We start from the raw sequence: 17,517 nt of genomic DNA, 5'->3' as shown, positions 1-17,517 counted from the left end.
GGGAGGGTTTTAAAAAAGGCATTCTATTCAGGTGGCCTGGCAGGCCACTGTAAACATCAGGGTATTTAAGGAGGAAGTCAGCGCCCATTGTGGTCCACCAAATGGATGTCTCTTCAGCGTAACAGAGCTATAGATGGTTATCAGCGCAACAGAGCCGCCTCCTATTCCTCTCCGCCTGGTCATTTCCTTTACTGAGTTGAATGTAAGACCCACCCACTGGCGTGGTTCTCAGCATTATAGGTTTTTAGGTCAAACAGAAACCCCAGGGAATGCCTGAAAAAGCCAAGCCAATATTACCTCTGCCCAGACCGGATGACACGGAGCTACTGCTGTTGTGTGTAGCAAAGTCCACACTTGAGGGACATTCCCTGCTGGAACATTGGAGGAAGCCAGGAGTGTGTGTGATTTGGCTCAGAGCTTGGTTCAGAAGTTGCTGAAGTTTATCTAGAGGGCTCCGTGGAAGGCCTTGGTTCACCTTAGAAGGCTGAACGGTGGGCCCTGCTGGGTGGCCTTCACTATCATCCTCACCTAGGCGTACCATGGACGAGACACAGGAGTCGCTAGCCTTGACTGTGCATCTTCTTGCTGACACTGGGAACGGCTCGCTTCTGCAGCAGGCGCTGGACCAACTCCTGGATTGCATCTGCCCAGAGGTGCGTCTCTTCCTGGTGTCTGAACGGGCCAGACCAGTGAATTGCCATGAAAGGTACCACCCCCGGAGGGCCCGTTTCCCAGGGATGTCTGTTTTGCTCTTTCTTCAGGAAAGCCTAGGACAGGAGCGGCTGTTTCGAGTCTTGGACTTCCTACAACATTCACCCTGGCAGGGTTTCCCTACCCAGCATGCACAGGGGAGGCCTTGTACCTATCTCCCTGCCAACCAGGAATTCTACAGTCTGCACCACCAGATGCCAGTGTGGGGCATACGGCCGGTGCATTGTGGCACGGATATCCTCAGAGTGACTCTGTACTGCAGTTTTGACAACTACGAGGATGCCATCAGGCTGTACGAGATGATCTTGCAGAGAGACGCCACCGTGCAGAAGAGCAACTTCTGTGTCTTTGTTCTCTATGCCACCAACGGCTTCAGCCTGCAGCTCTCTCTGAAGCAGCTGCCTCTGGGAACGCCAGTGGATCCCAAAGAGTCTTCCGTGCTGCAGTTCAAGGTTCAAGAGATCGGCCAGCTGGTGCCTCTTCTACCCAATCCCTGCGTTCCCATCAGCAGCACCAGGTGGCAGACTCGGGACTATGACGGCAATAAGATTCTGCTGCAGGTATTCCGTTTCTTGTGTTTCTTATATGTGCCAGGGTTACTAGCGTTGGTAGGGTCAGAGCCAGGGCCCTGGAAACTTAGACAAGAGAGGCTTGGCCACCCATCCTCAGTAGGCCAATTAAAAAGATGCAAAATAGTGAAAAACGGAGATAGGAGGTCTATTCAAAGCAGATACAGCAGAACCCTCTCCTTGACATGAAGTTTAGGTTTAAATAGAGGGCAAGAAGTATGTGTGTGTATCTAACTAAGTAGTCCCGGCCAGGGTGTGGTCCCAGTTAGTATCCATTCACCATTGTCTCAGTTCAACCTCTCCTGCAGAACAGTCTGGCCACCATCAGGGCCCCAGCTTTCTCCTCTCTGCAGCATGAGATTCCTGGCGAAATCTGAGTTTCCCCATTGTGTCATTAGTCTGATAAGCAAAGGAGGGGGCGCAAACATATCTTCTAAATGGCCTCATCCCTGCCAGGACGGTCACACAAGCACTTGGAAAGGTATGATGCTATGTCTGGATGAACCCTAGAGGTGGTTTTCAACCTGATTACATTTTAAGAGACTGGGGAGGTTAAAACCTTGTGCGTGCCAACTTGTTCCACAGTCCCCTTAGACCAGCAAGTCTGGGGAGACCCAGAGAGCATTTCTTACAAAAGAATAAAAGGGCTCATTGTGTGATTCTAATAGATACTGCAGTTGACAGGCACAGGCTTCAAATTATACAGGCTCCTCATGTGATAGGAAAGTAACGTCTGATTTGTGTGAATCTTCATCTGAAAAGCCCGCAAATCTGACAATGCTCCCTCCCCAGGATGCCCTTCACCGTGCTGGTCACCCATCCTTACACATGTTGCCCCCTCAGACTCAGTAATAATATTTCTGGAAATTTTGGAGCATCTTGCCAGAGTTGTGCCTGTTACGGGGGAAATGGAGCTCTCCCCTTTTGGTTCTTAGTCTCATTAATAAAGGAATTTAAGAACAGACCCAGGCAGAAACTCGAGGGCAAATTTCTTGGTGTTTAAAAGAAGAGGAGGAGAAAGAAGAGGAGGAAGAGGGGGAGAAAAAGGAGAAGAAGGAAGAGAAAGAAGGAAGAGAAAGACGAGGAGGAGAAGGAAGAGGAAGAAGAAGAAGAGAAACAATTCAGTGCAGGCAAGCTGCAAATCTCAACAGGGGCCAGAGGAGGGAGATAAGGAAGAGAAAGAGAACAGCCATGCTGTCTGAGTTAGTCTGCATGGAGGTCAGTCACAGATCAGGGAGGAGCCTTAGAGGAGGAGGAAAGCCTGAGTGTTACGGAAAGCACACTGGGGAAAGGGATAGAAAGAAGAATAGGAAACGTTAACCAGCAAGAGCAGGCTGCTTATGCAGTAGCACAGATCCGTCCAGGGCCCGATCAAGGCTACAGCAACAGGCAACAATGCCACGAGCTTTTTCCACAGACTTAAGGAAGGGCAAGTTGTCATGGTGTCTGGGAGTGTTAGGTTTGCATTACTATGTGCTTCATCTCGCAGCGTTCTCTACCACTGTCAAATTTAAGCACAAACCAAGTTCAACACCCAGAATGCCTTCTACAGAAAATCTGAAAACCACCCCTGTCAGCCATCCTCCCGACGCTAAACACAACCAGGTGTTTACCTAGTCATGATGGCTGCCATGTGCTGTCTCTAACAGCATATGGTGTGGCAGCTAAGCTTTAGCATTTAGTAGCTGTTGTGATGACCTTAGCTCAGTGAAGGTGATACTGGCGTCTTCCTGCATTAAGGTGGCTAATCTGCATGAAATGGCGTAAATGCCGTAAATGCGCATCGTTACATTTTAGCTGCTGTTGTGCATATTATACACTGTACTAAGATTCTCAAATTACTAATTTTATTTAGTTATGAAGTTACTGCCATTCCTGTTACAGATGAGAAGACTGAAGCACAGTTATTTGTCCAAGACACAGCTAGGGTGTATCTCTGTCAGGTCTCAAAGTCTGTTTGACTAATGGTGGCACCATAGAGGTGAAGTGGGGCGTGGGAGATGGGCAGGTGGTGGCGGTCCCTGTGCTTATACCTGTGCAGAAGTTATACAGTAGTCAAAGCAGATATCCCATGGTGTCTGTCCTTGGGAAATGATCAGAACGGATCAGAAGGCCCCTTAAGGCCTAGTGTATGGAATCACGCTCGGTAGCAAATATTACCTTTCCCCTTGTCTGACTTCATCACCACCTATTTCCCTTAGTTAATAAAGCATGAATTATATCGATTCTATCGTGAACTAATCTTTTTCTTTTTCCTTGAGTAAAACATAGGAGATATTTGTAGAACAAAAGTAAAGGCTCCAGACAGCTGGGAGGACACCCCCAAGATGTGGAAATCAGGGTTCATTTTTGTGAGTTCTTTGTCTTACTGATAAAAGAATTTAAAATCAGACCCAGTGTGAGGGAGATGTCTCGTCTGGTAGAGGAGCTTGCAGCCACGGCCAAGGACCTGCTTCCCCTTTCTAGGACTCCCTGGGGTGGAAGGTGAGAAACACGGCCAAGGACCTGCTTCCCCTTTCTAGGACTCCCCGGGGTGGAAGGTGAGAAACACGGCCACAGAGTTGTCCTCTGACCTCCACTCCCACTGGGGTCACCACGCAAGTGCCGTGTCTACTACCTTGCTGCTTAGATGCCTTGTGTCCAACTCCCCAGTTCCCCGGACGTCTGAACTTCCACATTTAGTTCTGGTTAAGCCCTGGAATTCAACTTAACATGCCTGGCATGCGGCAGGGAGCATGTCCCCATTCGCTCCCACTCCTGAAGGCTAAGTGATGTTTGACTGGGAGACACATAGAGATAATTAGTCATTTCAGAAAGCTGAATCAAATTTGGGGAGTCTAGAGAAGATTTTGATGAGGGAAAATCCAGTAAGGAATATCAAGATGACTCCATTGTCTCGGGATGTTTTAGAAGTCCCAGCATCCGTTAAGCAGGGACCCAGCATGAGTCCTTCATTCTCGTGGCCTCCCTTGAACTCTCCCTTTGGGCGCATCTTACCTTCTCCAGAACACTACTCTTGGTCACTTTTTGATCTCTTCCTACTGATGACTCTATACTTTTGCAAACAAAAGGAGGTATTATTTTCTGTGATTTCTTGTCGTAAGAGTGTTTGAGTAGAGAGTAGTACAAAAGGCTAGACTATACTATGCTATTGAAATTAGCATGTTGTAGCTACAGTACAGCCATTTTGTGCTTAGAACGAAGTGAGATGTTTAAGAGGTAAAGCCCACTGTAAACTTTCTTGGCATAAGTGTTAGGGCAATAGGGACAGATGATGAATAGTCTTACTTTTGTAACTAAGAGGCCCACCCCTAGGATCCAGTTCTTAGCTCTGCTACCTTGTTCTTAGCTCTATAATCAATTCATAATAGTCCAATAAAGTTTCTGGATTAGACTCCAATTGGACCAATGTAGACTCTATTCTCTCTTCTGAATTGATGGTTGTACCCAAAGAATGGAGTTCTGTGAAAAAGTTAGTCCTGAGGCAGAGATCTGGCCTGAACTTCAGGTGCTGTGTGGGGTCACACTGACATCTGGAGCTGTCACAAAAGGATGAAGGTCCTTAATTAAGATCAGAGCGGAGGAGGCAACTGTTGAAAGTTTGCAACCAAATTTCACTTAAGAAAATCGTATCGCCTGGCGGTGGTGGTGCATGCCTTTAATCCCAGCACTTGGGAGGCAGAGGCAGAGGCAGGCAGATCTCTGTGAGTTTGAGGCCAGCCTGGTCAACAAGAACTAGTTCCAGGACAGGCTCCAAAGCCACAGAGAAACTCTGTCTCAAAAAAACAAAAAACAAACAAACAAAAAATCCTATCTGACACTGAGAGGATCAAAATCACAAATTAACCTCTCTACAGATAACTCTCCATAGGGCCTGGGTGGGGGCAAAGAGGCAGGAGAGATGCTGAATCCAAGGCGCCAGGGAGCAACTTTCTGGAGGAGAAGTGCTGAGAAGACCTGCATGGGCTAGAGGACACAGCAGGGGCCAACCATGAATGGGAGGAAATGTGTTCTGAAAGGAAGAGGCAGCGTGTAGTACAACACTTCCTTAGCAGAACACAGTTAGCGCGGTGCCTGAGGCTGCACAGAACTGCAGTAGAAGGAATGATATCATGGCACACGGATGGACCAGTGGCCAGAGGCCAGGTCTTCAGAAATATGATCCATCACGGGCTAGGAGCATCAAGAAGGAAGGCAACTTTTCTAGTTCACTCGGATGAAGGCAGTATTCAAGCTAGTGCTTGGAAATGGGAGGCATGGGCATTTGTGTATGTGTGAACACTTGATAGACAGCTTTGGTTCTAACTTTAGCATCATATCCAGCTGCTGGTGGAGCCTGTGGGCAGAACTGACATGTATAATTTGTGTTATGTGAATCAAGTGAAAGAACGTACATGCAAGCGCTTTGTCCTGTAGAAACTTGCGGAGGCTGCACAAAAGCAGAGCAATGGCTGCCTTTGGGTGTCAGAGGCTGTTAGTTCTCTCTAAGGGACACTGTCCACAAAACTTCTTGCCATCAGCCCAAAGCAAAACTCCACCCCTACTGAACTGAATTCAGCATTCCTTCTTCTGAACAGCGCTGGGCAGCCTATGCTCTATTCTGTCTTCCTGAATTTACCTGTTTAAGGCATTTCCTGTAAGTGGAATGATGTAATCTTGTTTCTCCAGAAATAAGCAGTTTATTCAAGAACTTCTTTCTTGCATGTCCAAGCTGTCCTCATGCAGACTTCAAGACCCCTTCTTCTTTGTTCTTACCTTCCTGTCCTCCCTCCCTACACCCGGCTCACCTCAGGCCATCACACACTCTCACTTCTGCATTAACTGAGTACCTGGGCTGCACCATTCTTGACAGGTGAGAGTCAAAGGCATTGACCACTATAGAATAGCAGGTTAGCATTTGAGGCTTCTCAGTGGATTAAGGAGTTTTCAAAGCAGTTAGTTGGAAAAGGTTTTCCACTCTTCAGTGGTCTGGTGCCATCTGAGAGTCTCTTCGCATCTACCTAGTTTGCTTCTACATCATCATTTTTCCCAACTCGGAGATATCCTTTTGGTACCTTTGTGAAAAACTATCAGGAAGACCGTATTTTTTCCTGTCATAGGAAGGAGCCTGGTCCTCAATAGTTGAATCATCCTTCTATGATCATTTTCTCATGTTTTTCAAGTTGAGACTTGCAATGAGGGATGAACCCTCCCCCTGTTTATCGTAAATGTTGATGTTCTCCGAACTTGGGAAAACCTTGTTCTCAGTTTGTGGCATTTCAGTTCTTAGAAAGCCGAGCTCCTGGCGATCACAATTCCAATAAATGTGTTTCCATTTGTTTTCTGACAAGAGAAGATTTACACCTCCTCCAGGGATTTGTCCAAATCACTCAGAATTCTGTCTCTTGGAAATTTCTCATTCTGACAGCCCACACTACATTTTTAGATTGACAAGGTTTTTCTTCCATATGACCTAAAGATCTCAGGCTCTTCTCTGCCTGATATGTTCCCTCTCTGTCTTAGGAAGATTGCAGAAACATCCAGTTGTATGAAAAGAGAAAAAAATATTCACTTAAAATTCTTTTTCTTTTCTTTTTCTTTTTGTGTGTGTTTAGCGTTTTGAACATGCTCCATCTGTACTCTACCACTAAGTTACTTGCCCCAGGTTGAAAACTAACCCCATGAGGTCATGAAATATCAGCCAGGTGTTTGGTTTATGGACCTTAATTTCCATTCTTTTCTCTGTGCAGAAAGAATGGATTTCATTAAATGTTAAGCTTTGTCTGTTCAACAAGTACTGAGTTCTTGTCGCCAAGAACTTGTCTTGTTGTAGGCAACGTACTAAGTGTGAAAGGCTCTGTGATGAAGAGCTTAATGAAACCTTGGCAGTCCACGGGTGTAGACATGCAGAGGAGATAGACGCATAACCCAGCACACAACAGAATGCCAAGGTCTGTGAGAAGAAACAGCAGTATCAGACAGTGGACACAACCATGCCGTGAACAGCATTCCCATATACCAGACATTGTATCGTTCGTTTCCATGACAATCTTGTGATGCTGGCACTTACCTTCTCTTACAGGTGAGGAATCACAGGCATAGAAATTATTAAGTAAGTTGTGTAACGTCTCACAGCTAATCAGTGGCGAGATCACCATGTAGGAGCGCCTAATCTAAACGTAGTGACATTGAGAGGCCTTCCATGAAGAGATGAGGTAGAAACCCGCGGTTGACAGAGCTTAGGGCTTGCAGTGAAAAGGTTCCAAGGGAGCCCTTCTAGGTGGGAAAGATGACAGATGATCAGAAACAACGGGAAAGGGCAGGCTATGCTTTAGGGGTTGGAAGACATTCAAAGGGAGAAGGCGATGCGTTCCCAAGCATCATGGCTTCTTGCTGCAGATGGGCAAAGTGGACTAATCAAAGGGTTCACCTTCATCTTGAGACAAGCAGGAAGCCATTAAGGATGGTGAAAGGCTCCCCGAGAGGAGAGTTAAGAGTGGACTAGTCGGAAGGCCAGAGGACATGATGGTTCCGATGAGACCTGCTAAGCTGTAAGGCTAACAACAGTGAGAAGAGAAAAACCTGTGAGAGTCTAGGAGCCAGAATCCACGGGAGTAGGCGACTGCTCTACCCGGGGCATGGAAAGGGGCAGAAGAGGCTCTTGCTTGGGAAACAGAGTGATAATCAGGTAAATGAAGAAGAACAGAGTTTCTGTGAAGGCAGATGAATTCGGTGGTGCAGATGGTTTGGAGAGCGCTGTATTTGAGGGACTGGTGCCTGGAAGGCAGTTGGGCAGGTAGATGTGAAGCTTTAGAGACAGACGAGAGTGGTAGCTATGTTTCTGTGAGCCTAGTCACTTGTATGACTAAAGGCACAGATATCTGAAGTCTGGCAAGGCGTGTGTACAGGGCAGCAGCCCTCAAACTGTGAATCAGACCCTCTGACAAACTCCGGTCTCCAAAAATATTTACCTCACGATTCAGAATAGTAGCAAAACTGCCGTGAGGACCGTGAGGAACTGCTTCAAAGGGTTGCAGCATTGGAAAGGTTGAGAACCACTGTACAGATTAAGAAGGCTCAGGGGAGTTGGAGAGATGGCTCAGTTGTTAAGAGCACTGGCTGCTCTTTCAGAGGTCACAGGTTCAATTCCCAGCACCAGCATTCCCTGCTCACCACGTCTGTACCTCCTGTTCCAGGGACTCTGCTACCCTCTTCGCATCTCCACAGGCAAGAGGCATATGTGTAGGCAAAACACTTATACACATGAAATACAAATACTTTTTTTTTAAAAACGAGGGCTCGCTCAGGTTATCTCGGGACAACTGTGACATTACATGAACCACATGAAAAGAAAAACCACCTTTATGGAACCCGAGAAAGGCAGAGGAGAAGGGGAAAGGAGTAGGTTGGTCTGGAAACCTGAAGAGAAGACCACAGAAATGAAGGATACAGACCGCAGAGGAAAATCCTTCTAGGAGCTCACAACAAAACTGACCGTAGATGAGCTGGTTTGTGGAAGCATAGGCAGAGGTGGAGGTTGTTGAAGCAGGGTTAGCAGGAAAAATAAAATATTTTAGAAACAAATGTTGGACCGAAGAGCAGTGGGGAGAAAGCTAGAAAGGGAGAGAAAAGATAGGAGATTTGAGAAGCCCTATTACTAGCTGAAAAGAATGAGGAGAGGGAGAGAGGAGAAGCAGGGAGAGAGGAGAAAAAATGATTGAGAGGCTGAGGTCATGGAGAAGGCAGAGAGGGTAATGGAGATCACAATACAGGTAGCGGCTGGTCCCTTCCCCATGGGCAGGATGAACGGAGCTGTAACTAAGGACGGTGCCTGCTTCCTCTGAAACAGAGGGCCTGAGACCTTCTCACGAGACTGCTGCGGTACTAAAGGGAGGTTGCACCTCTAAAGCTTTCGGGACAGTTTAATGGGTGCACAGCAGCCGTGCTAACCAGAGCGGGGAGACCAAGGGAACAGGAGGACGGGATACAGCCTGGCTGAAGCCAGAAGCCACAGCTGCCTCGTAACACCAGCTTTTGTAGCCTGTGCTTTTCTACACCTTGTGCCCAAATTAAGGAAAGGCGGATGTGTGACTCCAATCCTGACTCCAGTCCAAGGCTGGGAGTGTTTGGTGGAAGTAATGGCAGGGAGGAAGTGATGTGGGAGAAGAGGACGGCAGGGGAATGGTTGACGCAATACTCTTTGGCTTTCCAGTGGCTGTAGAATATAGGAAGATGGAGGACCAAGAGACTGAAATCTAGGAACCGTGTTGGTGCCAAAAATCAGGTGTAACATGAGAGGAGTCCTGGGCTTCACTTGGGTGTTCAAAGGCAGAGTGTTTTATGGGAGAGGAAATCCACAGGAGGGGCTAGGGAATCAGAACCGAGGGGCGGGCATGCCTACCGGGCTGGTTCTGAGGGGCCCAATGACTCTGGAGTCCAGGAGACTGCTGACGTAGACCTAGCTGTGACTTCTAGACCAATCTTGTTCTAATTTGACGTTAGTCTATGTGTCAAGGGGAAGCAGATTTCTCTTTCTTTCATCTTTTTAAGACTTATTTATTTATTGTGAAAGATAGAGAGAAATAGAGGGAGTGAGAGTGCACACACAAATCTATGTTAACAATGGCCCCAAGCACAAAATGACCAGCAGTTCAGATATACCAAGGAAAAGCCATAAAGTGCACCATCATGATGGGGACAAGGAGATCTGCAGGGAATCTGAGGGAGTCAGTCTTTCCTTCCACCACGTGGGTTTTGGGTATCAGATGCAAGACATCTGGCTTAATGGTAAATGCCTTTACCATTTAACTGTCTCAGAGCTCTTCTCTTCTCTTCTCTTCTCTTCTCTTCTCTTCTCTTCTCTTCTCTTCTTTCCTTCCTTCCTTCCTTCCTTCCTTTCTTTCTCTCTTTCTTTCTTCCTGTCTTTTTTCCTTCTTTCTTTCTTTTCTCTCTTTCCTCCTTCTCCCTTTCTTTCTTCCTTCCTTCCTTTCTTTCTTTCTTTCTTTCTTTCTTTCTTTCATATAACATTTTCTTAGAGTATATTCATTGTACATAGTAATGATTTTCTTTTTTTTTTTTTGGTAGGGAGGTTTTTTTTTTAATTTATTTATTTATTAAGGATTTCTGCCTCCTCCCCGCAACCGCCTCCCATTTCCCTCCCCCTCCCCCAATCAAGTCACCCTCCCTCATCTGCTCTAAGAGCAATAAGGGTTCCCTGACCTGTGGGAAGCCCAAGGACCGCCCACCTCTATCCAGGTCTCCTAAGGTGAGCATCCAAACTGCCTAGGCTCCCCCAAAGCCAGTACGTGCAGTAGGATCAAAAACCCACTGCGATTGTTCTTGAGTTCTCAGTATTCCTCATTGTCCTCTATGTTCAGCTAGTCCGGATTTGTCCCATGCTTTTTCAGACCCAGGCCAGCTGGCCTTGGTGAGTTCCCGATAGAACATCCCCATTGTCTCAGTGTGTGGGTGCACCCCTCGCGGTCCTGAGTTCCTTGCTCGTGCTCCGTCTCCTTCTGCTCCTGATTTGGACCTTGAGATTTCTGTCCCGTGCTCCTCTGTCTCTGTCTCCTTTCATCGCCTGATGAAGGTTAATATTCATGAGGATGCCTATGTGTTTGTCTTTGGGTTCATAGTAATGATTTTCATAAAGACATCTTCATATAAGTATATAACTTGTACTTCAGACTTATTCATTTCTCTTCTTTCTCCATATGTTTGCCATTCCTGATGTGGGATGTGCTTCCCTTTAATTTCTTCATACAATCTCACGTTTATTTTCATGTCATGTATGCGTATACAATGGGCTGGTTAGTTTTAACTGAATTTGACACAACCTAGAATTACCAAGGACAGGAGTCTTAATGAGGAATTATCTAGATCAGGTTAACCTATGGACTTGTCTGTGGGTTGTGTTCGTCAATTGATGTAAAAAGTCCTAGCCTATTGTGGGCAACACCATTCCCTAGGCATAGGGTTTGAACAGTATAAGAAAACTAGCTGAGAACATAGCACACTATTAAGAAAATAGGGTTGCATACATTTATTTCATTCTGCTCTTGACTATGGATGTGATGTAACCAGCTGCTCAGATTCCTGCCTTGGCTTCCCTCAATGATGGGTTGTAGCCTGGGAGTTTAAGCCAAGTAAATTCTTTCTCCCACGAGCTGCATTTTGTCAGGGTATTTTATCATGGCAACAGAAATGACACCAGAACATATGGTATTATGTGGAACAATCTTTTCACACTGCAAATATTTATTACTCTCATTGGTTATTAAAGAGCTGACTGGTCTATAGATGGGCAGGAAGAGACTAGGCAAGAGAGTCAGGCCAGAAGGACACTGGGAAAAAGGGTGGACTCCGGGGAGTCTCCAGAGACCTAGGAAGAAGAAAGACAAACGTCTTGTGTTGAAAGAAGGCACTACGTGGCAGAGGGTAGATAAGAAACATGGGCTAATTTAAAATGTAAGAATTAGCTAGTAACAAACCTGAGCTATTGGCCAAGCATTTATAATTAATAATTAGCCTCTGTGTGGTTATTTGGAAGTGACTGCCAGAATACAGGAAAGCTGTGCCTGCAATATTATAGGTATATTATAATATAACATGTTAAAATACCTGTATAAAATGTAGGATCCACAAATGAAATAATGCATGATATATGGTTTTTTGAGTCAGGCTTATTTTGCTCACTATGATAGTCTCCAATTGTGTTCGTTTTCTGCAAATGACTGACTAGCACTTCATTGTATGTATGTGTGTCACAATTTCTGTATTCCTCCCTCTCTTCCTGGGCATAAGCTAAACCTGTACATCAGCTGTTATGGATAGTGCTGCAATAGACATGATCTTCCAAGTATGCTTGTGGGAATACCACTCTGGGATACATATCTGAAGAGTTTTAATATAGCACACCACAGGGTTTTCTTTCTGAAAGCAGTTGGTAGAAAATGAAATGGGGTCTCAAAGTCAAACCCAAGGATTTGTTTCTCCAGACTGGGCAATCTAATATTACCCCAGAATGATTTGGGATAAGGGATATCCAACCCATAATAAGATATTTTTATTAAAAACAAATGGATTAAAAAGAAAGAAAAGAATTGAAGAACAAGAGAAGGGAGAGGAGATAAAAGGAGGGAGAGAAGAGACTGAACCAACAGGACAGTGAAATGGAATTAGGTGATGTAGTGACCAGCAGGGTTGCAGGAGTCCGTTTGTCCACAAGACAACTACCCAGACACAGCTTTTCTGTGCCCATAGAAGTGGCTTCCAGATTTTCTATGCATTTGAAACACTGGGGAAATGTGTGCATTCTTAATACCCATGTTACATCCTTGTTTGGATACATTTGAATCTTAAGGGTGGGCGCTAGGGCTTTTTATTATTGCAGTGTGCAACAATGCTCGGAGACAGATGTGTCTCCCATGGGGTTGTCAAAGTACATATATTAAGGTGCCGTGGACATCCATGCAACAAAGCCCCTCAATGCTGGCAAAACTGGTTTGGACAAGAGCACCACGGTAGATGGGTTCCATCTTGGAATCCCATTGGTAGATTAGGGGTCGGTATCTAGATGTGTGCAGCTCTTTAGGAATCTATGGGACTGGTCCCATAAATGGAATCTAAGGATCCTGGAGTGGTGGTTTTTAAATCTGTATTTTAAAAATCCTGCAGACATGGAAGTGGGGCTGAGAAAGGTTTAGCAGTCAGTGTTACCCATGACTGCTCCAGTGTTATGGCCTTCGAGCTTCGGAAGTACGACTGCTTCATGTTTGGGACCTCCAGGTAAAGAATTTTTAGAAAGAAGACTTAGAGAGAGAGTGAGAACTGCTGACTCATTGATCTAAAGAGAGGAGATATTGGGCAATTATGGGAAGGAACTCAGCATAGATTTCCATTTTTAAATGATTGGAAAAGAAATATGAAACATGAAAATGACACAGAATTCAAATTCCATGGTCCACAAATAGAAATACATTGAATTGCAGCCACACCATTCATGTGGGGCTTGGCTCTGGTGTCTCGGCTGAGCCAAGGGGCTGGGCTGATAGCTCCATGGTGAAACAACTGTTACATGACCCTCTCGCAGGACATATTTGAAATTTCTAAAAGAAGAAATAAATGTCTCTTATTTGGGGGGATTGGCTTTGCAGTTCCTCTATTTCTATCGCAGAGAAAAGTTAGAAGAAAGCATGTATGCCTGTCATTTGCAAAAAAAAAAATACTTTGTGTATGCATTCAGTAAGCGACTCATTGTAGACCTGCTTCCCCCCCCCCCCCCGGCCCCACTTCTGTCTTCTTGCTTTGAGAGGCATATGTACAGTTTTCTCTTTTCCTCTTCAAAGACTGTTTTAGCGCAGTGGTGCCTCACATCAAAGCCAGTGCATAAAGCGTAGAGAACTTCATGACCCCACAGACATATAGCCCCCTCGGCTCTTAACCTCTTTGAAAGCTCTTCACTAGGGATGACGCCTCATGTGCACTCCCCTATAGACGCTGGAATTTGGACTGTCCTGATTTGTGCAGGTAATCGCAGCCCCTGTGAGTTCATGAGTACAATAGCCTTGTCCTGTCTGTAAGACAGCATTTCTCAATACTCCTCCTCCTTCAGCTCTTTAAATTCTTTCCGCTCCCGTCTTCCATATTACCTGATCCCGCTGTATGTGTGAGGAGGGGCTTGGTATAAATGAGTTTATTTGTGAGATTCTGCATTAACCACTACCTGCTTAGAAGAAGCTTCTATGACTCAGGTTGAGAGCACCATTAATCTATAGGTATAAAAAACTATAGTTATAAGCATAAATATTTGCAAGGCAGTTTGATGTGACTATTTAGCAACAAAAATAGTTAGTTCTTTCCTAGGACCTATGAATCCATTAATCTGTGCATCACCACGAGGTCGTGGACTACCAGCAAAGTTTTAGCACGTCTGTCTCCGCCAGGAGCTCCATGGCTTTTCCCTGACTCTGCCTCCTTTATCTCCTCAGCATGCTGTTTAGTTTTCCCCGCCTACCTAAGTTCTGCCCTATCAACAGGCCAAAGCAGTTTCTTTATTAACCATTGTCATCCACAGCATGCAGGGAAGAATTCCACCTCATATGAACTCCCCATCAAAGCCATGGGCTTTGACCAGGCATACATTCTATCCCAGGGAGAAGTCCTGAAATCTGACTGTAAAATCATTGGTTTCCTTCATAACAGTTATGCTATATTTGAGCCAGTGGGTATGTTTTGGCTAGAAGTACTATTAAAGCACGCAGGAGCTAGTGCTAGAAAAGACCACTTGCTGTCTTTTCTTCCCCACTGGCCGTGTAGCAGTGTTCAGCCCTAGCCAGCAGATGGCAGTCTCCCAGGCAGTTGATCTCTCCAAGTCCCGCAGCCAACCAAAAGCCACGGCAAGAGCCTTTTTATTGTGGGTTCCTTGAACAGTAACTCATAGAGAGGTACTAGATTCTAACTTCTGGGGTGAAAACTGGTACGTCCAGAGATCGTCTTGGGAGAGCCCTGTGAAAGAGCTGACATTTCAGCTTCCCAGGAATCTAGGATGGAAGGTGTCCAGTGACCTTGATCCTGTGCAAAGAGAGGGCAGCCACTCATAGGATGGGGATTTTGCTGACCAGCAGTGTTAAGATTGGAACCAGAATGCAATTTTTGTGAATTAAAATGCTAGAAAATTCATATAAGTAGTCTTTTCTGTTTTCCCAGACAATATGCTCTACTGTGTATAAATGGTGCCTCAAGAAAATAAGGAAAAAATGTTTTAAAAAGGTACTAACGTATTAACCTGTCTGGGGTACCCCCATATCTAAGGCACATCCAAGAAGGATTCCTTTATTAGCATGATCTAGTAGAGGTACCACCAGCGTTGTAAGGTTGAATTCCCATTCTGGTCTTTGTCTTGACGGTGGCCACAGGCTTTGACTGTTGTCTGTTGTAATATATCACTTAAATTATCTGGTCAGGTCACTGAGAAATGTCTGTGCACGTCATGTCTTTGGGTGTTTAAACTACCAGATCTACAGGAAGTGTGGTGGTGTCATTTCGGACACCCCCCTCAAAACCAGTAAGAATGAGAATACTGATCATTTCAAACAGATTCATGTCTCACCTCCGCTCAAACGGTGCGGCTGAAAGCAGGAGAGGCCAGACAAGGCTTGTGAAGTTAGCAGGGGAAACCACGTTACATTGGTTCTTCCTTTCCTTGTCTCATAGGTCCAACCGAAGCCAGGACTTGGTGTTAGAAATGCTGAGTGCTCCTTCCTGAATGGCAGCCTCAGCGGTGACGTGCATCCACAGTGCTCCAGGCTGAACTCTGACTCCACACCGAGAACCTTAGAGCCACGGAGCCGGAGGAGCAGGAGCCGGAGGTTCAAAGTACATTCTCTGGAGCTCCCACAGCCCAGTGGGACATCGGAAAGCTCTAGCGACCCTTTCTGGAGTAGCCCTGGCCGGTCCTCCCTGGCAGAGAGCTCAGACACAGGCTTGCGGCCGTACCGCCTGTCGGTCCCCATGGAGCCTGAGATGCGAATGCATGCCCTTCAGGAACACAGCTTCCAGAAACTCGAGGCAGAGACAAACGTTGACACTGGCTTCACCGTCACCAATTCCAAACCCAGGCAATCTTTTATGAGATTTCCCAGGGATTTTCAGAGCAGTCAGCCACCATGTTGTTTGTCGGGCTCTTCCTTCGAGGCGACCGCTTCCTCAAACCAAAGAGTCGTGAAGGGCAGACTCCGTCCTCTGTCACTTCCTGGTCAAAGGGACTTTGGTATAAAGAAGAGAATCTCAAAATGTGCCCACCATCTTCCTGTCCAGGGCGAAGAGAAAGAAGAATTCTTCATCTAGCATAAAGCGAATGTGTCTAAGAACAGATAAGATAGAATGTTCTAGAAACAAAGCATTGTATTAGTTGCCCCTCTCTCTGAAATACCTGACAAAAGCAACTTAGGAAAGACTATTTTGTCTAATACTTCAGTGGGAAGGGTCCATTCGGGAAGTCACGGAAGTGAGAGTGTGAGGCAGCTGATTATGCACCTTTATGGTTACGTGGCAGAGCAGGAGGGAGGATGCCGGGGCTTGGCTTGCCTTTTTTTATTTTTGTTGTTCCATCTGGGACTCGGGCCCATGGAAGAACCCACCCACTTTCGGAGTGGGTCTTCCTTCCTCAGTTACATCTTTCTGGAAACACTCTTACAGATACACCCCAGGTGCATTTCCACGGTGAGTCTAAATCTAGTTAGGTTGACAATGAAGGTTAGAACTACAGACGCTGATCCAGGATCGTCCAGTTTCTTGCTCGTCCGCGAGGGCCCCAGGCTCTCAATGCACAGGTTCATAGTGCTTTCAATTCCAGTATTAGAAGTCCATGAGGAGCTGATAGTTTGCGGGCTGGATGGAAAAGAATTCAGCCAGGCAGAGGAAGAAAGCCCAATGCCTGGACGTCTCAGTGGCACACTAACCCAGCTACACGTGTTGGTTCAGCACCCTGATTAGAACACTGGCATTCCTGATTGCTTTTCGGGCTGGGGGGGGGGACTTAATTGGGGGAGGGGGAGGGAAATGGGAGGCGGTGGCGGGGAAGAGACAGAAATCTTTAATAAATAAATAAATTAAAAAAAGAACACTGGCATTATATGTAAATGAATCACATACACTATGTAGATATGATTAGTGGGTGTAATTTGGCTTTAATTTTTACTTGAGATTGCATGGCTTATTCCCCCTGGACAGTGTGAACTATTTATTCTTTAGTGCTTTTTAATTTTTATGTGACCTCCTTTGGTAAGTAGGCCCTGTTTACCACATACCCTCTTGTGGTTTTCCTTTCAAAGTTCTTTGCATCTGAAATGACTGAAAATGCAAAGTGTTTTAAAAATTATTACCCCCTGCCCGCCCAGTTTAATTAGTAAGAGTACCAGAAGCCAGAAAGCTAGGGCAAAGTGAATGCTAGACTCTGTGATAATTCTATTTCTCATTTGTTTATGGCCTACTCTGAACGGGGCAGCACTTCTTGTTAAAAAACCAAGGAAGACATGGGATGATTAGCAAATTTCAGCTCTCCGCTGAGGACAGCCGAAAGGTTGTGCTGACTGAGTCACTAAAACAGGACTTGTGAACTAGATGTCTTTTGGGGGCTCCCAGGGTTTATCTGAAGTTCTTATTCATTCGTTTATATGTTCACACCATTCATATTTTTGCCTGCTTTATGATGTATGTATGATACGATACCTAGACATTTTGTGGCCACCAAACTCAA

The 17,517-nt window shown here is 45.7% G+C and overlaps 1 protein-coding gene across 2 annotated transcripts; it reads left to right on the top strand.

Moving 5' to 3' along the window:
* The first annotated feature begins 253 nt into the window (after positions 1 to 253).
* Fam124b (family with sequence similarity 124 member B) lies at positions 254 to 16,776 on the top strand. 2 transcript variants are annotated; one of them, XM_075951369.1, is made up of 3 exons: positions 254 to 653; positions 762 to 1,271; positions 15,474 to 16,776. In XM_075951369.1, the coding sequence occupies exons 1-3, from the start codon at positions 540 to 542 to the stop codon at positions 16,104 to 16,106; spliced, it is 1,257 nt and encodes a 418-aa protein (XP_075807484.1). In that variant the 5' UTR covers positions 254 to 539; the 3' UTR covers positions 16,107 to 16,776. The 2 variants fall into 2 exon arrangements, with proteins under 2 accessions (XP_075807484.1, XP_075807483.1); XM_075951368.1 differs by having other exon boundaries at positions 254 to 1,271.
* The last annotated feature ends 741 nt before the right edge of the window (positions 16,777 to 17,517 follow it).

This window comes from Microtus pennsylvanicus, chromosome 17, assembly GCF_037038515.1.
Source record: "Microtus pennsylvanicus isolate mMicPen1 chromosome 17, mMicPen1.hap1, whole genome shotgun sequence".
Taxonomy (NCBI): Eukaryota; Metazoa; Chordata; class Mammalia; order Rodentia; family Cricetidae; genus Microtus; species Microtus pennsylvanicus.
The sequence above is the reverse complement of the archived record's forward strand: the minus strand, read 5'-3'. Positions and strand labels throughout refer to the sequence as shown.

What these genes read in the sequence shown, in the direction of transcription:
- Fam124b (XM_075951368.1), top strand. Translation starts at nt 540, where the DNA reads ATGGACGAGACACAGGAGTCGCTAGCCTTGACTGTGCATCTTCTTGCT. An exon ending in GCAATAAGATTCTGCTGCAG is followed by an intron (nt 1,272 to 15,473) that starts GTATTCCGTTTC and finishes CTTGTCTCATAG; the next exon opens with GTCCAACCGAAGCCAGGACT.